General features: G+C 38.5%; 1 protein-coding gene across 4 annotated transcripts in view; it reads right to left on the bottom strand.

The window, feature by feature from the left end:
• The window catches only part of MME (membrane metalloendopeptidase), a 109469-nt gene that overhangs the window by 53853 nt on the left and 31352 nt on the right, over positions 1 to 24264 (bottom strand). For all 4 annotated transcript variants that reach the window (XM_074190786.1, XM_074190787.1, XM_074190788.1 and 1 more), the window contains exons 4-8: positions 14512 to 14673; positions 12498 to 12578; positions 12302 to 12397; positions 12073 to 12191; positions 10092 to 10157 (exon numbers count right to left, since the gene is read on the bottom strand). In XM_074190786.1, coding sequence (XP_074046887.1) covers positions 10092 to 10157; positions 12073 to 12191; positions 12302 to 12397; positions 12498 to 12578; positions 14512 to 14673 — 524 coding nt within the window. The remainder of the gene's footprint in view (positions 1 to 10091; positions 10158 to 12072; positions 12192 to 12301; positions 12398 to 12497; positions 12579 to 14511; positions 14674 to 24264) is intronic.

Genomic DNA, 24264 nt, shown 5'->3' with positions numbered 1-24264 from the left:
AATAATTACTTTGAGGAGGAACATAAAAGACATAAAAAAAATGTCTTTATCATCACTGATGGCTAGCTGGAGTGATTTACTTCAAACAATTAAAGAAATAACTCTGAGCACTAGATTATCAAAGTGATCCTTGATGCAAAAGCAGATTAAGGCTGTTCTAAACACAACTTCCCTAGATGCCTATCTCCAGTCCCGATCCTCTATTTCTCCTCCCTTTAACTGCCAGACTTCCAAAAGGCCATCTCCCTTCCTGGCCTCCACTTCTTGAATTCTAGTTCCTAATGCTACACTTTAGGGAAATCTCCCCTTTAGAATAAGTCCCCCCTTGCCCCAGTTCACCTTGTGTGATCCTAAAGTGGGAAATTCAATGTCCTTTCCTCCTACATCTTGTTGGGTGCCTGTCCTTCAATGGATTTTATGATACTGTCTGTCTTCCCTTACTTCTTTTGCTACCTGTGATTGCCCCCAGAAGAAGACCCCATGCTGAATCATTACCTATGTTCTAACCTCTAGTTTTAATTCAGCTAAATTCAATAAAAATTTAATGTTAAGGGGTGGCTAGGTGGTGCAGTGGATAGAGCGCTGGCCCTGGAGTCAGGAGGACCTGAGTTCAAATCTGGCCTCAAACACTTAATTACCTAGCTGTGTGGCCTTGGATAAGCCACTTAATCACATTGCCTTGCAAAAAAAAAAACTAATTAAAAAATGTAATGTGTGCCATATCTAACCAGCTTAAAGAAGCCAACGCCTGAGAGGGAACAGAATGTAGGTTCTCTAGGAACATCAACCACTTTTCACTTTTCACTATTAACAAAATATTTGTTATCTGTTTATTCTTATGGAGTGAAAGGAGTGAGAGCTTGGATTAAATTCTCTATGACTGGCAATTTTTTTGAATTGTGTAATTAAATTAACACTAAAAATTCAGGGCAGAGTGAGGAAAGAAATAGTTCCCTCTCAATTATATAAGTCAAGTACAGAATGCCTGGTTAATGTTTAAATAGTTTAAGCTTAAAATAAATGATATTGAATAAAGTTGCAGATATAAGATTTTGGGCACACAAGCAAAAATTTCAGAAAGAATCTGAAATAAAAGGCTTCATCCCCTCTTGTGGAGAAGGAAATTGTATGTAATTATATTTGAAATGCATCTGTGGGTAGCAGCAACACTGTGTGATGATCAGCTATGACAGACTTAGCTCTTCTCATCTATACGATGATCCAAGACAATTCCAAAAGACTCATGAAGAAAAATAATATCCACATCCAGAGAAAGAGCTACAGTTGGAATGCAGATTGAAGGAAATTATTTTTACTTGGGGGTTTTTTTGGTGGCTTTTCCCTTTGGTTCTATTTTTTTTGTTCTGTTTCGTCTTTCACAATATTACTAATGTGGAAATGTTTTGCAGAGGTATAAACTATAACAGATTGCTCGCCATCATGAATCAGGGGGAGAGAAGGGTTGGAGAAAAATTTGGAACTCAAAAATCATAAAAATGAATGTTGAAAACAATCTTTAAATACAATTGGAAAAAATAAAATTCAATTTACAAAATAAAAGAAATTCATCTATGGGACTGCAAAAGCTATAAAAAGGCCCTTGGGGTGGACCCTAAACATAAGACAATAGTCATCAACTTGTGAATGCAGGTTTAATCTGGAAGGCTGGACCACTGGAAAGACGTCAGGTTGGACCTGACTTGTAGCTAAGATTTTTGGGTCTCCCAGTGCATAAGGGATGAGAAGGATTTTCAAATTACAGTTTTATGGGAAGGACAAAATGGAAGAGGGAATCAGAGGATAATGGATTTAGAGCACGAAGGAAAAGAAAGTTGATTCTATCTTTATAAGAGAAAACTGAGCTAAAATGCCAGACCCAGGGTCTTTTGTAAAGCAGAGGGTTTGCCAGTGAGGTGAACACTGAAGGTCCCACTGTCACATGCCACCCATTATTTTAGAAAGTCGATGTACTATTTTTCCTTGGATTACATCTCCTCATTTGTGCTCTTTTGAATTTTTATCAATTCTCATCATTTATTCAGTCTGCAAGGTGTGTGTGTCTGCTCTGTCCAAAAAAATCTTGGTGTTGAATTCTTTAGCCATTCTCTTCCTCTCTCATACCCTCATCAATAGGACAAGACCTTTACATTGAGTTTTATCGCCTCTGCTTGGACTTCATGGTTCTCTACAATCTGGCACCCATCTTCCTTTCTAGTTTTTTTTTTAAGATTTTGCAAGGCAATGGGGTTAAGTGGCTTGCCCAAGGCTACACGGCTAGGTAATTATTAAGTGTCTGAGGTCGGATTTGAACTCAGGTACTCTATCCACTGCACCTAGCTGCCCTCCCTTTCTAGTTTTGTTGAGAACTATTTCCCTTGGTGCACTCTTCATAGTAGCCACATTTGACTCACTGTCCTCTGCACCTTTGCCTACACTGTTGGTTATATTTGGGTCGCCCTTCTATGAGTGGCGCTCTGCTCCTTTCCTCCACTCCTTCACCCTACACATTTCCTTTTAAAGTTCCACTCATCCTCTGAAACTCACAATCCTTTTCCTGTATCTTTTGCACAATTTGTTATCATGTATGTAAATGTCCTATCACCCAATGAATTCTAAGGAAGGATAGATTTTAATCTAAAAAAATCACCCCTGCCACCAGTGACCGGCACAATGTCACAGTTTAGTAACTTGAGTTAGGTTGAATAGAAGCCAAGAAAATAAGGAAGTTTGATTTGGGGTTAAATATTGGGATGGCAGAGTATTCCACCTCAAGAAAATAGTATTATTCTTATTCAGAATGAACCAAAGGCCACTCTAATAACCACCCAAATCAGTATTTCTATGTTTTGACTCAGGATTTTGCTCCAGTTTTCTCTTTCTCTTCATTTTAAGTGCCAACTTATGGGTGAAATTCAGAAGAATTTCCTGCCATCTGATAGTGTCACTGGGAAGAAAGGAGGTTGAGATTGAAACCACTGAGTTCAACTCTTCCATCTATTGCTAGCTGACAAGTATTGGGCAAATGAGAACTTAATGTTTCCATTCTTCATTTGTAAAACGAGTGGAGATGAGATGGCATGACCTCTAAAACTATGCCTCTCTCAACTCTGAATCTACACCCCTACATATTTCAATGTACACTGAATCAGGTTTTAAAATGGGAACTCTATACTCATTCAAAAGCTTTGTTTTGATCCCATCATGGTGGACCTGTCTGTGGAATATTAAGCCCTTGTATGCAGCCTTTGTTCTCTGCTCATCTTTTCTCACTGTGTGCTATGGGCTCACATGTGTACTCTTTGGTTGTTGATGAAAAGCAGTGGGTGGACCACTTATTTATAAAACACTATGCATATATAAATAGCAAAATTAAATCTATACCCCTATAAATAGGTTTCTCAAAGGATAGGCTAGATGTTGGGAAAACCTTTGCAGAAAAGGTTGAACTTTAAATGCTAGGAAGACACTGGAAAACTTCCTTCCTTCAGCAGGTTTGCTGGTCTTTGACAAACATTAAATCAACATTCCTTTGGAGGAGGCTCTCTTCTTTCATGCTCCTCTGCCTTCCAAGGGAGTGATGGGGACACTTAGGTGGCATTTAAGCCTGAATGTTTGAATTTTCCATTGTCATCTTAAATGTTGCCAGGAAGGAGGAATGTGTGTGTGTCTGTGTGTGTGTGTATGTGTTTCATTTAAGAGATGCAATGGCAAACCTCACTAGAGGAAAGCCACAGGAAGAATGACTTCACTCATACACTCAAAGGATGACTTCATATATAATCTACTTTCTTTGCTTTGTGACAGGTAATTAGAGCAACTGATTTGTTTAAGAAAACAAGTGTCTGTGTTTCATGGACCATGTTTCAAATTACAAGTGCTCAATCATTTGAACATATATAACCCAACGTATATAAACCCTTATCTCTTCAGTTGGAGATACTAAAGACTTTGAAGAAGCATTGATTGGAATTACCCAATATCAGTGTGCTGAGGGTTTTCTGTTCTATATATTAATTTAATAGGGGGAGCAGAGAGAAGGGGCAAGAACTTTGCTGACAATATAAATGATGGCATATCTTTTTTAGCTGTGGTTGGATCTAGCTAATAAGAGTCACAAGGGATTGGATGGAAGCTTGACACCTGATAAGTTAGAACAGTATCCAGAGAAGGAGAAATCAGATACCCAGAACCTCTAAATTTTTGTGGACCTATGAAAAGAGAGGAGCCCTGGATTTGGGGGTTCAAAGTTAGATTAGCATCCTGGTCCTAATGCCTTGCTTGTAGGCTATCCTTCTCTTTCATTTACTTCTTGGGACTGTCTTCTCAACTCCATCAATGACCTTTAGAGATCCTTTCCAAAATTAGACATTTAGCTAGTCCAGTTTTCTCCATCTGTCTCCTTCTTCTCTCAACCCTACATTACCTAGAATGAGGTAGCAAGGTGGACAATGCTGGACCTGGAGAACAACATTCTAATCTTGACTCAGGCATTTATTGGATATAGAAATGTTTCCTCATCTATAAAAAGGTAATTAAAAGTAGCATCCACCTCCCAGGTGAGGGTGCAATGGGATCATATTTAAAGTGCTATAGAAATGCTCACCATGATGACAATGATGGTGACTTGTTAAATATTGTAGAGGGGGCAGCTAGAGCACCAGCCCTGGAGTACAAATCCGCCTCACACTTCCATAATGACCTAGCTGTGTGACCTTGGGCAAGTCACTTAACCCCATTGCCTTGCAAAAAAGGCTACTTATATCATCAAGTTATAATCCTAGACACTGGGGGCTAACCAAATCTCAAGGGAATCCCATTCTATTTTTAGAAAATTCTCACTGTTGACATGGATCAGTATTCAGTCATATCCAACCATCTTCAGCAATGCTTATGAAAAACTTCAAGCAAATCCTCAAAGCCAAAAGGGGGGATATGACTAAGTTTGGATTTTCCTCTAGAGCTCATCATTGAGAGGATATCAGTGAAACACATAGCTGGTCTCCCATTACTGTCTATATTTGCTATGTGACCCAGTCTTCTTTTCTTTTCAGGTCATATTCCTCTCAGGGATAGCCTTTTGGGGTTTGTCCTCTATAGGATCTGTTTATACTGTATTCCAGCACTTAACATAATGCTTAGGCCAAAGAATTTCATAAATATTATTGATTGATTATTCCAGTCAGTTCATGCCTGATTTGTATCTTTCCCTTGCCTTTGGGGTGACCTGCATTTTAATTTCTTGACCACTGGAAGAAGATAGTTATTCTCCATGTGGATAAAGGATGCCTCCTTTATAGAAAGTGGCAAAAGTTCAATGGCGAATCCATAGAGCTAGTGCAATCATTTGGGCCAAGAATCGGAAGTAAAACCTTTCAGAAATTATTTTAATGACACCAAGTTCTTCCAATGACACCAAGTTCTCCCTTTGATGGAGATTTCACTCCTAAGGCATCAAAGCCCTCCTGTAGTCCACAACACAAAGCAAATAAGTAGAAACAAAGGAGATTTCTACTGACCAGGAAATAGGGAAATAAATTGTGTTACATGAATGCATTTCAATATTAAGAGGCCTTAATAAAAGTTGAATTTGAAAAATTGAAGAAGAAAAACATGGAAAGAATTGATGTAGGCTGAAATAGTATAGTATATTCCATGACCATAATTCCATAAATTATTCTTTTTTAGTTTATCTTGGTAATTCTATTTTGATACAATTTCTTTTGCAATTCTACGTATTCTACTCGAGAAATTGAAAAGGATTGCTTGGGCTTCTCCAGATAGCCCAAAGGGTGCCTGAGACAAAACAGTTAAGAATATCTGATATCTGGGTGGCTAGGTGGTGCAGTGGATAAAGAAGGGGCTGGAATCAGGAGGACCTGGGTTCAAATCCAGTCTGAGACACTTAATAATTACCTAGCTGTGTGGCCTTGGGGAATCCACTTAACCCCATTTGCCTTGCAAAAAAATAAAAAAAGAACTTCTGATATCAAGGGAAACAATGAAACAAAATTGAGATGAGAATTCAATTTCTCTCCTTTGCAAAGGTTGGGGTGTGGGTACCATGGGTATGTACGTGTAGATAGACTCTCTGCATTTATTGTCCAGGTTTCATTGCAATTTATGCACATTCTTTTCTGAATAGCGTGGGAGGAGAAATATATTCAGAAATGACTATAATATAAAAAAGACAATAATAATAATAAACCAATGAGGAGAAGAGGGGGAAAAATCCAGGTCATGATATGTATTATCTGAGTGACCTTTTAAAAGTCACTGACTTTTTTCAGTTTCTTCACCTGTAAAACAAGGAGTCTAGACAAGATAAATACTGCGGCCCCTTTCCATTTTTAAATACTTTGATCTTATCCTTCACTGACTCTATTCTTGGAGGATGCCAAGTTACCCTTCCTCCTTTCCTCTCAGAGATATTATGAGGACAAGGAAATGATATATATATAAAAAGCCTTGAGCTGACCCATTCTTTCAGATTGTAATCAGCATCAGCTTCCCTCAGAGCTCCTCAAGTGACCTCTGTATTGGCCAAGCATAACGCTCTCCTCCTCAGAGCAGGTACTCTCAGGGCAGGGACTGGTTGTCTTTCTGTTCTGATTATTTTATGTGGTTCTTCGTTGTTTTTGGCATCAGCCCTTTTCACTAGGAGATCTTTTGGTCCTGACCTTTCCATAGCATTCAAGCTAGCATAGAGTACGTCCAGGAGATGCACAGCTAGGTAATAAAAATATGGGCTCATTTCATTTGCAAGAACTCTCTACCTCCTTCCTTATTGAAACATGCAATTTAATTTTTCTCCTCTAAAATCCATTCCTATTATTCAGACTTGTTATCTGTTCATAGCCTGAAAGGATTAGCTCATGTTTGACAGAATCCTTGCCCTATTCCTTGGATTATAAGACACAGCTTAATTACTTTCGTTTTGATACTTTCCCACAGGGGCTGGCAGAAGGCAGTGGATATTTGATTTTTACCTTGGGAGCAAGAACAGGGCTTTTCATTTGGTGCAAAGGGTTTTCTTGACCACATCAGGATATAAGATCTTTGATGAACATAGAAGGATGTCAATTCATTGAGGGAAGAGATTTCTTTCTTTTCTTTCTTTCTTTCTTTCTCTTTCTTTCTTTCTTTCTTTGTTCCCTTCTTTCTTGCTTTTTGCCCTTTGACTTCCATGGCTTAGAATAGTTCTATCTAGGGACACAATTGGTACTTAATAAATGCTGAACTGATTTTGTTTTAAATTGAGAGCAGTGTCTAGTCTGACATGGTATTGAACATCCATTACATCATTGAGTAAAACTTGCTGGTTCTTCAATTAGCTAAATTACCATTATTCGACTGATGTGGTCATCATCTTAAAAAGAAAGTCAAGGCATATGGTGTTAGGGTATAACTAACTTAGAGTGAGTCTTGGCAAAGGAGGTTAATTTATTCTATCACTTGGCATCTAAAGGAATAAAGAGGGGGTGGCTAGGTGGCACAGTGGATAGAGCACCAGCCCTGGAGTCAAATCCAGCCTCAGACACAATTACCTAGCTGGGTGGCGTTGGGCAAGCCACTTAACCCCCCCATTGCCATGCAAAAAAACTTAAAAAAAAAGGAATAAAGGTACTTCCCTCTACCCAGATATAAGGCTTAAATGATATAATATGGTAAAATTTTTCAAAGAATAAATATCTCTATGTAAATTTAAAATATACATAATCTGAGTAAAATATTAACCCACATATTAACACAAAATCTAATACCTTAAGAGTAAAACCCAAGCACAAATATAAAATATTATTAGTATCATGAGTTTCATCATCCTATAGGTCATTTTTTGCTAGAAATGAAGCAGGACAAGGAGCACATTTCCCAAAGGATACAGATTGATCAACAATCTCAGGATTGGAGTAGAATTAGGGTGATCTCCCACATGTTCTATTTGGGCAATAGATAAGTGGTATATTAGAAGCACCTTCAGTCTGTTGTCTGTGGCTATCTTAAGGCGAGATGCAGTTTTGTTAAAGAATTATCTTAAAGTTTAGAGAGCTAAAACTGACTGGATTATGTTTTGAGGAAAGAATGTGGGGACTTTATATGCTTAAGGAAACCATTCAATGTTATGGTAAGTTTATGAGTTCCCCTGTGATCTATTAAACAAGCTGTATTCGAAGCTTACATCCTGAAATGCCCAAGTTGCTATGGGTCCTCGGGGACCATGCAATAGGAAACTTAATAAGCAAAAGCTAGCTGTATACCCACACACTGGACCTATATATACTTGGGGTTCAAGAGGAAACTGTAATACCATCATCCTTTCATTCATCCAATGACTAGGAGTTAAACTTCACCCATGTCTCTTTCACTTTCCATGTACAAAAAGTTGCTAAGAATGTCCATTCTGGCTTCACAAGACTTCTCATATCAATCTTTCTCTCAGTGCATACAACCCACACCTGAACTAGCAAAATAACTTCCATTTCTCCATTTCTTCCTTCTCCCTCGTCAATTTATTCCTGCCACATTAAAATTCCTAAAACAAACCCAATTCTGCCATTTTTCTAGAATGGCATTCTATAAGACAGTATAAGAAAGCTGTCGCCTCTTCAGATAGGTTCAAAACATTCAGCTTCCTGCACTTGACTCCTGCCTATCTTGCCATTCTTACATATAATACTGCTTCTGACTCGGCATCCCAGCTACATAGACCTGCAGCTACATAGATGATCCTCTATATATCTAAGGCATCATCCTGTCACTTTTATCTAAATCTTCTTACATGAGATCCTCACTGATCCATCTAGTGGTCTCTCACACTCAACTTCTGTGAAGAGGTCTTATCCTCTCCCTCCCCCTTTAGTAAGCTCTTGGAAGGCAAAGTCTATTCTATGCATCCCCAAGTCTTTAGACCTGCCAACATTTATCAGACACTTGGACAAAGTAGCCATTTAACAAATAGTTACTGATTTAAATTGAACTTCTTTCAGATTTAAATTGTGAAAAATAACATTTGTTCAAGAGCAAGTCTAACTGGAATAGAAAAATTACTCATTTTCCCTCTTCCCCTGCCATTCACAAAGATGTCTTTCCATTGCACAAAGTGTCAAAGTATACTAGCAGGTATAGAGTCAATGAGGAGAGAGGGGGTTTGAAGCATCTTCCCACATGATCTCCATGAAGCTTGAGGCAAAAGAAGGCTTCTTTTGAACCATGGACAAGCTACACATGATTGAAATATATGATTAACTAGACAATTTCAGAACCCCCTATCACCATTCATGTAGAAAAGGCCTCAGAGTTGCCTATTGCTAGCGTTCTAAGCAGACCACATTGGTAGGAAGGAAAAAGGAAGATGCAGAATTGGCTCAAGAGCTCATTATCCTATTCTCTAGTCATATAAGGCCCACTCTTACCCTAGGACTTTATTTTCTGCTTGATCTGTTGGTTTTTTAATCATATAAGTTCCTACTTGAAGTTTTTAATTGGGTTTTTAATTTAAATATCAATTACCATAAGAAAAATAGGAAAGCTTGAGTTTGGTGGTTGAGGGCACCTCATGAATATGCTGGCTATTGAACATCTGTCTATTCTACAGAATATTAGAAAATCAATACGTAAGAAAATACTGTAATCTGAGTCCCAATTTTTCCAGTCTATATATTAAATAGTATTTTTATAAGTAATTTTGGGGTTTCCAAAGTGCTTCACATAGTTTATCTCTTATGATCCTTACAACCTTGGGAAATAGGGGACTATTTTCATTCCCATTTTGTTATTGTTGAATTGTTTCACTAATCTCTGAAAACCCCATTTAGGGTTTTCCTGGCAGACATATTGCCATTTTCTTCTCTGATTCACTTTTCAGATGAAGAACATGATATCAGTTGTGCCACTTAGCTGCCCCATTTTTACAGATGAAGGAACTGAGCCAGAGAGATGTTAAGTGACTTGTTCAGAGTCAATCAATAGTTAAGCGTCTGAGCCATTCATTTTTACTTAGGTCCTCCAAGAACTCCATCCATTATGCCAACCCTAGCTGCCACAAGCATACAAGACTTATTTTATGAATATTAAAAAAATCTACATATATTTACCTCTTTATATATGCCAGTGCATTCATAGTAGTCCCGTGATGGCAAGCCGAGTCGAGGCTGATCAAGCTATTAAAAAATATATATAAAAACAAATTAGTCAAATACTATTGGATACAACATTTTGGCAAAAGCATTCTTGGTATTTGTGAGTTGCCTTAGTTTTTTTTCTTTCCATCATAGACATTCTATCTACACAGAGCAATAGATAGAAATTGCAAAGAGCAGGAATTGTCTTGATGTCATAGGACCATAAATTTGGGTTTGGAAGAATTTAAAGGTCATTTAGTCCAACCCTTCCATTTTAGAGATGAGTAAACTGAGCTCCAGAGAGATTAGAGAGATTGCCTAAACTCACAACTAGTGAGGGGCTGAGCCAGGATCTGAACATATTCTCTCACTGCAAATCCAGACTTTCCCCAAAATATATTGGAGACCCTCATCGGTAGCGAATTTCTATTCTTTGTGTTTCTAAGGACATTTGCTTTTCAAATACAAGTTACATCAGATGGTCTCTGATACCACATGTTGCTTGAGGTGCCAATCACACAAATACCAAAATAAGATGACCAAGAATCTCACATTTTAATAGAGGAAGAGTTTTAAACCTCACTCTATCTGAAGTTTAGCAATTGATGGGCTCTGATGAAAATATGAACTACAGAAATCTGCTATCTGGCATTTTAACCAGGCTTCCATTCTACAAAACAAAATTTACTGTTTTCAATTTTTTAAAATGTTTTATGCCTTATGGTTTTTTCCCTTTTTAATTTGAGTCTTCTTTCACAACATGATTAATGTGAATATGTTTGATATAGTTAAACATATATAGCCTATATTAGATTGCTTTTTAACAGGGGAAGGGGAGAGGAAAGGGAGGGAGAAAAAACTGAATGAAACTCACAATCTTCCAAAATGATTGTTGAAAATTATCTTTACATCTAATCGGAAAAATAGATAAAATTTTTAAAAATATTCTGAGACTGGGTCTCAAGGCCTCACCAGATTGACAAGAGAGCCTATGTCACTCATAGAGAAAGATGAGGAGCTTTGGGACTAGAAGAAAAACAGTATTTGTCTGATATGTAGAAAATATATACTTTGTGATGTGTCAGTGGTGACAACAAATGAGAGAATTGGAGCCACCTTCTTTAAGTGGAACTGGAGCTGAACCTTCAAGAAAATTAGGGGTCCCAAGAGGAGGAAATGAGGAAAGAGTGTTCCCGGCTCCGAGGTCAGAACGTGCAAAGGCATGAAGGTGAGAGAACTAGCAGGGTGTAAGAAGAACAGGCAGTTGGCCAAGTTGGCTCTTGTGTAGACCGCAGGAAGGTTAAGATAATGTATAATTAGACTGGCAAGACTCTCAAGAGCTCTCAACCACAACTCCAGAATGCTTGCTTTTGTTTTGTTTATAGATGTCAGGACAGATCTGAAGTTTCCAAGTTTGACTTAAAAGTTCAAGAAATGAGTATCTTCCTTCAGATTCATGAGTTTCAACAGTAGGCCAGGGTACAATATTCAGTCATTTATAGCAGCTGTGGCATGACATTTTGGTTACATGGTTCAAAGGACAGTGTAGCTTTTTCTTTGGAGTGAGGAAAAATTGGGTCCAAAATCCCTTTTGTGGAGGACTCCTAGCTATCTTTTACTTTATGAAAATGAACCTGTATTCCTTTCATGAGTGTATTGGGAAGTCATCTTATTTTTCTATTCTTTATAGCTCAGAAATTCTTTCACTTTCTCTGAATGAGTCAAACATTGGGGAGGGAAGGACTAGGAAGAAATGTTTACAAAATAAATATTTAAAGAAGCCATTTTCTCATGGGAATCCCCCATCCTTGACAGCATATGGATTGAGGACTACCTAGCTCACAAAATTCAAATGAACAAATACCATTTTTCTAGCTACATAATAAGATCAATGAGTATGAGTTTTATTACATTTTCAAGAAAACTGTAGGCTATGGCAGTGAGGGAAACTTACGTGAATAATATGATTCAGGGAGTGCTTATCATCTGTGCCAATAAAAAAATTAATCAAGACTTTCTTCCCAAATTTTGAGTTCAACTCAGCAATGGCTTTTTCAGCTATCCAAGAGGTACCTGAGGTGATGAATGGCAGAGTCACACTTTTAAAGACATGTATACAAAAAGTAGAGATGAATGGAGTTTTTAAATTGGGAAATACCCCAACTCTGTGCCAGCTGTCTTACCATATACTGTTTCCCAGTTGTCCACGGCTACTGGCCAGTCATGGATCTCTGGTAAGAGTTTTAGCAAAGGTTCACCACCTCTGTTATCAATTGCAGCTTTGGGAAACAGAGAAGAAAGAAAGGATTCAATAGGAAGTCTGTGAGTAGTTTGGTGTGAGAAAATCCAGGGACGAATGGCTATGTGAAAGACACTTACTTTCATTTAAGCAGGATCTGTACAATGTTTTGGCTTTCTGAATTGCTACTATATCTTCGGGTTTTGGCTCCTGTAGGACATCTGAAATAGGGTATTTCAAATAGGCATTAATATTCCTCTTCAGCCTCCATGGATTTGCATGGCTATTGTCATTATTTTCATCTCTGTCTCCTAGAATCCCTAGTTTGTTCTCCCAGTTAGTATTCCCAGAGAATATGTTGCATTCATCTTGTATGTATATTTGGCATCGCTAATGTGAGTACATGTTTGAAAGCAATAGAAATTAAATTCCGTGAAGGGAAGGACTATTTTTCTATTTATGACACCTGAGTCAAGTCTAGTGAATGGTGCACCTCATGGGTGTAAAATAAATTCACTTTGCATAGAAATGAACTCAGCTTCACAACTAGAATTAAAGTTCTGCAAAGGTTCACCAAAAACTTTCGGCTTCCTTGACAGAGACATGCACTTTTCTGACTTGGAGACAGAAAACTCTTACAAGCCCAGGGCAACCATGTGTGTCTGTATGTGTGAATGTGTAGAAACAAATCACTGCATTTTAATCCACCTTGGTGACAGTTGCTTCCCATGAAGATTAAGAGTCAAAACAACCCTAAAGAAAAATGGAAAGACTTGCTGCATGTCAAGTGGATTGATGCCTCAGGAGATGTGCAATCAGTCAATCAATCAGTAAGGATTTATTTACAAAAGCACCTAATGCTACTAAGCCAGGCAAACCAATACAAAAATGCAAACATTCCCTGTTTGCAAGGAGCTGCTTTTCTCTCAGGGAAATGAAAAGTAGCCTGTTCAGGTGGACAGATTCAGGAAGAACTTAGTTCAAGTCTGGCCTCCAACCCTTCTAGGCTGTTTGGCATTGGGGAAGACACAGCCCAATGCCCCCAAGTTATAGGGTTGGCGGTCTTGTGTGCCTTGTTAGGGAAGGTTACATATTAGCATTTGCTTACACTGAGGAAATCCTAGGTCTGCACCAAAAAAAAATTCAATCAAGATGAATTATCTTTATTTATAATTGATATCATGTATTTATATATCATGATTTATTTTATAATACATACATTATTACATAAGTAGATTATATAGCAAGACTTAATTATCTTTATATAATTGATTTCTGTTAAGGAGCTTGCTTTATATAACTGACCCATGATAAGGTTTACTTTTTTAGGTCACCAAATATAAAAAAAAAACTTAATAAATAACCTTGAAAAGAAAGTGAGGTCAAGGATATGTCAAGTTGTGGTACAATGGAAAGAACCCTCTGGGGTTCAAATTTAGCCTTGAATGTTCACTGCCCAAGTGACCTTATGAATGTCACTTAATTTCCCTGGGTCTCTATTTCCTCATCTGCAACATGATGGTGCCATATTATAGGATCTGAGCTAAGATATGATGATGGATGTCAATAAAGATATGGTTTTCAACTGCTCACCTAAAAAACCGACAATGGAGCAGAAAAGCTGATATGGGGCTAAACCAACCAGTGATGTGTCAAATGCTATGCAGTTGTGTTTTCACTCTGCGAATGTACTAGGATTGACCCCAATAAGATTGCTTCCTTACTGAAGAGGTGATTGGAATTATGGAATTACTCTTTCTTGGAAAAGAACCAAGTGATCCCTCATCACAAGCTTCTTGACTCTTCACTGCTGTGGATACTCAAGATACAGCAAGTATATTGGTACTGGAGTCAGTGACACTCTTTTTAAAGACAAAACACTTAAAAACAGATCTCAGTCTCTTTCATAAAATGGGGGAGTTTAAATAAATGGCCTCTAGATCTATGTTCTGATGAGCCTGTGAATTTACCATGGCTCTAGCCTTGTTTATCTCCCAATGGAAGACAAATTTTTTCCCAGTTCAAGCTATTTTCCGATGACCTGAGTTGGCTACTGAAACAAACCTTTGCAATTTGCTTTGTAAATACTGCCTATTTAAGAAAAAGTGCCCCCCCAAAAAAACCCATTTGGTACCCAGAAACAAATCCACTGACCTTTCAGAACGACTTCTAACTCATCTCTTAAAATGTCAAAGTTACTGTAACGTGAGCTGGTCTCTGGAATGACGTTCCGCTTTAACCAGCCTCCACAGGCATATTTGAAAAAGTCTGTACAAGGGTTGACGGTATCATCCATGTTCTCAATCAGCCGAGCGGCTAGAATACAAGAGAAACAAATATTTAACATGTAAACACTTAGTAGGAAAAACAGATGCTAAATAGATGTCTGGAGAACACATGGGGTGTTGGAGGAAGGAGATGGCAGAGAGAGAACATACCCTGAACCTATGTATAGGTTCTGTGGACCAGATTTTATCATCAAGTTAAGGAACATATTCCTATGTTTACTTTAGCATAGTTTAAATTGAAATTAATTTTTTGGCTTCCATCTCATGCTATTCTGTTTGAATTCTGTTTAAATTCATTTGCTTGATTTTTCCTTGACTATCCATCAATCCTAAGTGTGAAACAGACTTTTTTATAAATTCAATTGTGTTTTGTATTCAGTTCCAATAGACTTAGTGTTCTTTCTGTTCAGAGAGGTTCTGGGTTCAAATCCACACTCAACTTCTTGTTTTCTGTGACCTTGAGTAGTCTAGGTCTCATGTTCTAATCTGTAAAATGGGAGAGGAGCTAAATTATAGAAGTGCTACAGTCTCTTATAATTCTATTTATTGAAGACCGTTTATAACTCTTATCCTATGAGATTGCCCAAATCTTGTAAATGTGTAGCCCATGCTTCTTCCAGTGAGTCTATGTAAAACTGCCTTCAAGGCTTCAACCTCAGAAGCAATAAGCATCTATCTCAGCAGGAACCTGGACCAGTCAAAGAACAATCTCTTTATTGCATATCCAACAAATGATAATACAGTTTTGGGAAGTGCAATGTTCTCCAATGAAGGGAAACCTATGACTTCTCAGAGGTGAACAGTCCACTCCTCTTTGGGAAATCACTAATTGGAAATTTTTTTCTAATATCCAGACAGAATCTCCTCTTTGCAATGTTCACGCACTTGTCCTAGTGCTGACCTCTAGGGATAAATAAGGGAAGCAAGTCTAATTTCTCCATTGAACAATTAAATGTTTTACTCTTGTTTAAATATGTGCTTTCATTCATTCAAAAATATATATCTCACTCTCGACCTTGGGTCCCTTCACACTCATTTGTCATGAGATAGCTTGGCAACATTCTTCATCAATGTGGGTCTACATTTATTGGTTTTTAAATATTTTGTCTTTACAATGATGTTATTGTATACATGATTCTGGTTCTGTTCACATTCGGCTTCTTTAAAACTGCTCTACACTCAGTTGTTGTGTGCATAAACTTGACACTTGTCTCCATTTCGTTTATACTCCTCTGGAAGCTCTCCAACTTGTCCATGCCTTTCCTTCTCCAGATGAGGTCCGGGAGAAGCCATCGCCTCTCTTTCTGGAATAATCCTCTGTTTACTTTGCTGCAATTCAAGTAATTAATTTTTTGGCTACTATATGATGCTACTGGTTTCTTCTTAAATTCATTTGCTTAATTTATCCTTGCGGATCCATTAAAATTAAGTGAGAATCTTAAGACTTATTTTAGAAATTCATTTGTATGCTGTTTTCAGTTCCAACTTTTCTCCCTTTCTTCTTCTACCCATTGAGAAAGCAAGGGAAAAAAACTAATTGAAAATATTTATAGTCAACAGGAAGAAATTTCCTCAGTAGCCTACCTGAGGTGGAAGGAGCAGCAGACACTTGATTTGAATCAGAGGACCAAAGATCAAATCTCTATTACCTACTACCTCTATACAATGGGTAAGTCAATTAATCTCTCTGAGCCTCTGTTTCCTCACCTGTCAAATAAGAGGACAAAAGACTAAATGGCCCAAAATATCCCTTCCAACTCTTTATCTAGGATCTGCATTTGGCATATAGTAGGTATTTAATAAATGTTGACTGATGAGCTCCTATCATTCCTGGCTACCTTCCCTAAGAATAATAACTCATATTTCCCTCCCTGCCCCTCTGGTAGGGAACTCTCAATTTGAAAACACCTACCACAGATGCAGATTACCAATTCATCTGTACATTAGTCTTTCAAAGATGATGGAAATACTGTCATACAGTTAGCAGGTATCAGAATAAGGTCCACCTGAATTCAATGCCAATACTTTATGAACTTCATCACGTCTACTTTTCAGATAGGGAAATTGAGGTTCTACTGGGCAGTGTAGGAGGAGGGTGGATGTCTTAGGTCTGAGCTACATGGATCTCAGATTAGAACCTAAAGCAAACTGGGGTGAAAATTGCTGTGGCCTCAGAGTGACTTGGAGACTGAGCTGGGCTGAGAGCTGTTCTTGGATTTGCTCACTTTGTTGAATCCCAGAAGTTAATTTTTGGTTATAGGGTTGAATTTAAAAATTTCTTCAACATATAGTTGGATGGCACTCCAACCCTGAAGTCAGGAGGATCTGAGTTCAAATTTGATTTGTACCAGTTGTGTGACCTTCGGCTGCTCACTTAAAACCCACTGCCCCCTAAAACCAAAAAATAGAAAAAGTACTATAAACCTCAGGTGAAAGGAGGGGAGTAAGCCTGGATGTAGTATCAATTACAGTATTATCTCATTTGATCCTTACAATTAGCCTGGAGTTAGGTGCTATGATTATTCCCATTTTACAGCTGAGGAAACTGAAGCAGAAAGGGTTGCCAGGATCACACCACCAGTAGCATCTAAGGAAGGATTAACTCAGTTTTCTTTTTTTAGGTTTTTGCAAGGCAAATGGAGTTAAGTGGCTTGCCCAAGGCCACACAGCTAGATAATTATTAAGTGTCTGAGGCCAGATTTGAATTCAGGTCCTCCTGACTCCAGGACTGGTGCTCTGTCCACTGCACCACCTAGCTGCCTCACTGAGCCACTTAGCTGCCCCTGAACTCAGTTTTCTTGACCATAGGTCCAGTCATTCTGAACTGCACCACAAAACTGCTTCTGAGGAACCTAGTCCATCAACCTATATTGCAGGGGGAGGAAAATGACATCAGATGAATGCAAAAGCATTATTTAGCCCTCCCTAGTATTGAGATATCTCTTGGAGGACAATTCTTAACCTTAAAGAGTTGACATTCTAACTAGAAACAAAGGAGTGAGGGGCCAGAAAAGGCACAATAGGGAGGGGGATCCACCAGGGAATAGATGGACACACACGTACAAGCAGAGCCTATTTTATCCTGGTGCTAGAACTAGAGGGCAGGGGATCCATGAGGAGATCTCAAAGCACCCTGTCCAGGGAAATAGTGAAATATTGAAATCTTAGGTTGGTCCAGAGTCCAATTTCAGTCAGCATAGTGAGGCTCCAGGGCAGAAGTTCTGGAGGTGAAAGGGCATGGCTTTTGGGTCAGAGGCAAGAAGTTAGTCAAAACTTTTCAGAAGATGTTTGCAAAGGTTCAAGTCCTTGACTAAGGTCTAAGGGGCAGCTGACAGTAGACATCCAGAACAAGGTGGGTCTCCCTGGTCCCTCCTTGGTTTACACTCTATTCATTCCTTCCAGGAAGAATATTAAGCTTCTTCAGACACTACCTTGCCCACACTTGTTTCACATCCAATATCCCCATTAGACAATTGAATTGCTGAGGAGACCTCATTTAATGTCTTTCAACACATAAGGAAACTAAGGTGTTTTATAGAGAGGTGAAGTCGGGGTCATGAGACTCAAAGTCCCACTGTTGGGAAGGGGAATAAGAACTACAAAACAAAGAATCTTGAGTTTTGGATTGAGATAAAGGCAGAAAGATAGAAGAAGGAAGCAATCATGGAAAACCCTAAAAAAGAAGAAAAGCCCTAAAAACATATGAAGCTAACATATCATACAAATTGCCAGGAAATTCAAACCTGAAAGGAGTGCTAAACAAAGAGATTACAGGAGCCCATTTGAGGCAAAATCTCTGGGAAAATGCCTCTATTACTGAAATTGAATATTGGAGAGGCGGCATCCAATTCTGTTCTGAATTCATTGTCTGTGCTCTTTGGGGACGTGGGTGACGTCTGCCATGAGCTCTCTCTGCTGGAGTAGAATGCACACATTTTATTGCCTCTTTGGGAAGACTGCCTTCCTTTTTAAAACATTCTATGACACCAGGTAAAACATCCAAATAAAAAAGAGGAATGGAATTTCCCATTCTGCTCTCATTCCCGCTGACATAGCCTCCATATTTCATGAGGAAGTACAAGTCTCCATTTCTTTTTTAACATCGAATGGGCCCATCTGACATCTGGTGTGTTTAAACTGTTTGCTGTTTGTGAGTTCCATACCAAAGCAACCAGGAAAAAATTCTTCCTGAAGACTCAGTGAACACAGCCCTGGGCAGCTTCCTCCACAGTTGTGTTCTGGGAGACTTTTCCTCTTTCCCCATGACCTCAGAGCTCATCTAAGCACGGAGCTTCCAAAGACTTCAAAGGAATCTCTGTTCTGATGAACATTTTGGGGCATGGGCCAAGGCAAGAAATGGGCCCTCAGTACTTTTATGTAGTTTCTTTGATCAACCTCCCTTTAATCTCCGATCATGGGTTTGATTCTCGTTTTGCACCTCATCCTCTGGCCGGGCCCTCCTCCGGGCTGACTTGGCTTTGAAGTGTGGGGTGCCCAAGTGTTTGGAGGAGGGCAGTGCCCAGAAACCATTCAACTCTCAAACTGGTCCTAATTGTCTTGTTTTGCTTTTTTGTACTCTGTTTTGAATTTCTACAACTTTTCTTCACAGCCACACCTGGCTGCCTCAATGGACTTGTTGTTTGGTCTCTAGTTTCTCCAAGGGATTTTAAAAAATAATTCGCACATAAGTTCACACACTCACATACAAACACACGCAATCCCACTTTGCATGAAGAATGTGTTTAGTTTCTGCCAGCACCAATTCCAAATGCTTCTAGGTGCTAACAAATGACACTAGCTAATTGTCTTGTCATTTTTACAGACAGAAGTAAGAAGCTAACTGATGCGATCATTCAAAAATTATGTCATCTTGGAAACCAGAAAAACCTTTTTTTTTTAAGAAATGATACTTTCTATGAGAACAATTTGGTCTTGATATTCTATCCTCAAATTGGTCTTCCAAGGTTCCTCTGAACCCATTCCTTTTATCATTACCTATTGTAATACTCCATCTCTTCATTCTGGCATTCCACGGGGACCCTCCATTACCCTTTGAAAGGTCCTAGCAGTTTCCTTCCTGAGATCTATTGTCTCAGAATTGGTTTCCATGCGCAAGAATCTTCTATTGTAGATAAAACATGTACTACTTGGAAAATTCGCGCTACTACCCATTCCCCCAGTAAATGTTGTCTTCCAATTCTAACTCCTGTTTTCAACACAAAGCCCTGACTATTATTAATAGCAACATACCTGAATTTCCAAAGGCCAGAGAAGAGGATGTGCACCTCAAGGGAATGATCACTATTTTTTAATGTCTCATGCTAGTATTCTATTTTTCCATTTGTATCACTGAAAGGGGTTGCTCTTAGCTAGTCATAATAACATGCAGAAGAGTTTCACTTTGGAAAAAGATTTTGGAAACAATGATATCACAGGATGGTGACCTTTCCTTTCAGTAGAAAACTCGGGGAAAATAGAAATGAAATGACAAATATTGTGATTCCCAAATAAATTTACAACACTTGAAAATTCTGGCACTCATTCTCTGGCCAACTGTTTTCTTCAGTGACTGCTAGTATCATACAAGTGGGCATTTTCAGTGATTGATGGGATTAGAAAATGCTTTTTTTATCATTTTTTGTTTTGGCTTCTTTAGAAAATGACAAAGAAAGTCCAGAAGGCTGGCTGAACAAAGGATGGCAACAAGAATTTTATTTTAAAGGAGAATAAATGTCTTACTTAGAGTAATTAGTGTTTGAAGGGCAGACTCATTAGCTCTTAAGTTATTTATATTTCTTTTTCCTTTCTTTCCCATTCATCCTAAAGCTAACACCCTATCCCCAAGACCAGGGAAGACCATCCAGGCTTCTAGTAAACAAGGACCTCAGATTTAGTCTAATGATAGTCTGTTTTTATAGGTACATAAAGGAGTTAGGCAAAATGGCTTCTGACCTTCACATTTAGCTCCAGAATATTTTCTGTGATTATTACTAACTACTAAGTTCCAGACATCTCTAAAGGATCAGAGGTCAAGACATTATTTAATGCAATGCAACTTAAGTCTTTTATACTTACTTACATATATATATACCCAAAAGTGAAATGAATGATTTTATGTCTTCCATAGAAAACATTTGAAGAAGGATTTTCCCCTCGATTCCTGGTACCAGACTTTATCCTTCCTTTTTTTTGTTGTTAACTTCCTCAGTAAGAGAATCTTTGGATTACCGGTCCCTGAATTAATATTTAATTTGATTTTGATTCTGGCAAATATGAACACAAAAATAAATTTAACTATAGATACACTATAAAGGCTTGTTAATTCTCTTGTTAATAATATCTTGCTTTTTGAAGTTTACTTGTCATTCTTTCCCTATCCAGTTAGCTTCCCCCTTACAAAATTTTACAAATTTAACAAATGTACATGGTCAAATAAATTCATACTTTGCATATCTGAAAAATCTACTCATGAATTTTGAGTATGGGCTAAGGCTCTGGTGGGAGTGGCTCACAGTCTTCATTCAACCCTTGCCCTAAGTTACGATTTGGCAGGATATTAGAGTCAAAGTCATTTTTTTTCACAATGATTTTTCCGGAGCTGCTCACTTCACTCTGCATCAATTCATACAGGTCTTCCAAAGTTCCATTCCTTTTATGATTGTCTATTGTAATATTCATTCTGCGATTCCACATCTAATGAAAACCTTCTTAGTTACCAGTTCTCTGCTAATAGGACTATACTATAAGAAAAAAAATCAAGCTATAATTTCTCTAATTACTGCCATGGGTTATATACTGGGTAATATCACTAAGCAGAAGAGTAGGCATTACTGCTGTAGTGACTTTGGGGCTTTTATTTCAAGTCATTTTCCTCAGAGACTAGATCAATGCTATCTTTATTAATGTGATAACTGAGGTAGGACCTTACTGTTCTAATTTGCTTTTATCTTGTGGTAAATTAGATCATGTATAGCTTAAGAATTACCCTTTTTATGTGGAGCAATGAGGTCAAGTGACTTGCACAAGATCACAGTAAGTATCAAGTGTCTGAAAGTGGATTTGAACTCAGGACCTACTGACTCCGGATTAAGTCACTGGGCCACCTTGCTAACCCAGAATTGGCCATTCTTAACTCAGTCTTTCATATGTACATAATATAGATAGATAGATCCATGTATCTTTGTATCTATCTATTAGATTACTTGCTGTAGAGCTAAATGATCTCTCATATTTTTCTTCCTAATTCTTTCTCTTCTTTACTTATATTTCTGGTCTCAGTTTGTGTTATGGAACTCTTGATTTGCAATTGCCAAGGTCAATATCTCCCCTGTTTCCTTTATCTTTTTAATAGAAATATTTGCTTCCAACCTGGATTACCTGGCTAGCTATTACAGAGTTCCTCTGTAGGTTCAGCACTCAGAAAACTGGCAGGTTTTGATCAATATTCTCTCGCGTATCTCCTTAATCCCCATTGTTTGAATTTAGAGTATGCCCCCCTCCAAATTCAGAGGTTCACAAAAACCATGTTATTGGCAATTCATCCAGGACACAAAGGAAAAGCCGCACCTTACCAGTCAGGTATGGTGGAAAGAGGGCCAAATTGGGAATGAGAAGAGCTGAGTTCAAATCCTAGATGTATTATTCCTCTGTGTCAGCCTGGGCAGGTCATTTCACTAACTGACCTTTGTGGCCTTGACTGAATGGCCTGTAATACTCCTTTCTAGTCCCAAATCTACAACTTTATGACCCCTTTTCGATGGTTTTCATGTTAAGGTGAACCATATAGACTTCCATGGAGGTTCAGAACCTATATTCTGGGCAAGATTAAGAAATCTGGGGATGAATTCAAGGGTGTCCATGAACTTGGATGGGAGAAAAAAAAATCATCTCTATTTTCACTTAAAAAATTTAGCATCTCCTTTTGTAAAACAAGCTTGATCTTGAGAAAGAATCCCAAATGGCTAACTTCCACCATTCTTGTATCTCCAGTTCCTGTCCGAGTTCTTAGAAAATAAGATCCTCTATTGACTGACACACCAAAAAAAATTTAAAGAAACCCCCTGATCCAGGGTGAGCATACTGACCCAACTGCACTCATTTCAAAACAAAGCTAAAGATAATAGAGCCTGGAAGAAGTCTTTAAGACTGACCACTGCTACCACCATTTGGAAGATGAAGAAGATAAAATCGAGAGAAATTAAATTTATTATAATTACTCCTACTGCTACTAGCTACCATTTCTTGTGCCCCAGACAACCCTATGTGATCCCCACAATACCCCTTCCAGGTGGGTGCCCAACATCACAGAGGAAGTGAGAAGCAGAGCTGGCATTTCACCCTGTAAGCCATTCCCCCCCCCCCTATAAAACATGAGGTTTTCTTTCAACCAATCCTCATTGGTAATAGCTTTGATGACGAACTGGAACCAAGAAGAGCAGATACCTTTTGGATGATAACTTCTTAAGTCTTGCAGTCATACATGGCATGGAACCTTCCCCCTTCTCTGCATTCCCAATTCCAAAGAAAGCCATGGGTCTGATGCCAACATGGTTTTGTTTGTCCACTCTTAAAACTACCATGAGTTCATTTCTCTAGTCACACTGAATAAGATCCAAGCACTAAGATACTGGGGGAGGCCAAGAAAGGCCAAACCAATGTCTACCTTCAAGGACGTCATATCCCAATGGAGGAGACAAGGTACCAGCAACTACAACCATACAAGATATTAACAGGATAAATTAAAGATAATGTCAGAGACTGAAAAAAGACTGAATGCTTGTGGTAAAGGTAGAATTTTAGCTGAGATGGGAAGGAAACCAGGTCAAAGAGAGAAGTCTGAGGCAATCCCTAAAGTATGTTCAACTCCATGAACCTGTCAGTGCCTGTCAGTTATTCTGAGAGCCAACACACCACTGGGAAAGATGTCAAAGGGGCTGTGGAATGGAGAAGGCAAAGTGTGGCAGAGGACTCACTCATCAAGAATGTAGAATGAAGGCATGACCGTAAAATGAGACAACCCATGAAAACATGCATAGTCCATGGAGTAAGCCTCCATATTTTACAGTTGTTCTTCATGAGGACTGTAAAATTTCAAGTCTGAATTCAAATGCCTAACCATTCAGTCCAGTCTATTAATAAATGCTTCTCTTGTCTATTATATGAAAGGTGCTGTGCTACTCAATGGAAATGCAAAAATGAGAAGAAATTCAAATGAGGCCTCAGATACTTAATAATTACATAGCTGTGAGACTTTGGGCAAGTCACAACTCCATTTCCTTACAAAAACAAAAAAAAAGGATATAGCACTTGTCTACAAAGAATCCATGGTTTGGTAGGAAAGGAAGGCATACATACCTTTGATTCACTCTAATTTGAGTTAGGTTGTAATAGAAATGGGTAGAAAAGATCAGAGTTCACAACTGAGTGCTTGGGGAGGGAGTTTCCATCCAGGGATAGATCAGGGCAGGCTGCCCAGAGACCACATGCCTGAGTTGGGCCTTGAGAGGTGGCAGAGAGAAAGAGCCAACAGGCTAAACTATGGAGTAAGTTCATTCCACCCAGGGGAGAGAGAGCTGGCACATTGTCTCCTCCATTCGGATATGAGGTCCTTGAAGGTAGA

The sequence above is a fragment of the Macrotis lagotis genome, chromosome 6 (genome assembly GCF_037893015.1).
Source record: "Macrotis lagotis isolate mMagLag1 chromosome 6, bilby.v1.9.chrom.fasta, whole genome shotgun sequence".
NCBI lineage: Eukaryota > Metazoa > Chordata > Mammalia > Peramelemorphia > Peramelidae > Macrotis > Macrotis lagotis.
Note: the sequence above shows the minus strand (reverse complement) of the source record. Positions and strands in the feature narration are given on the sequence as shown.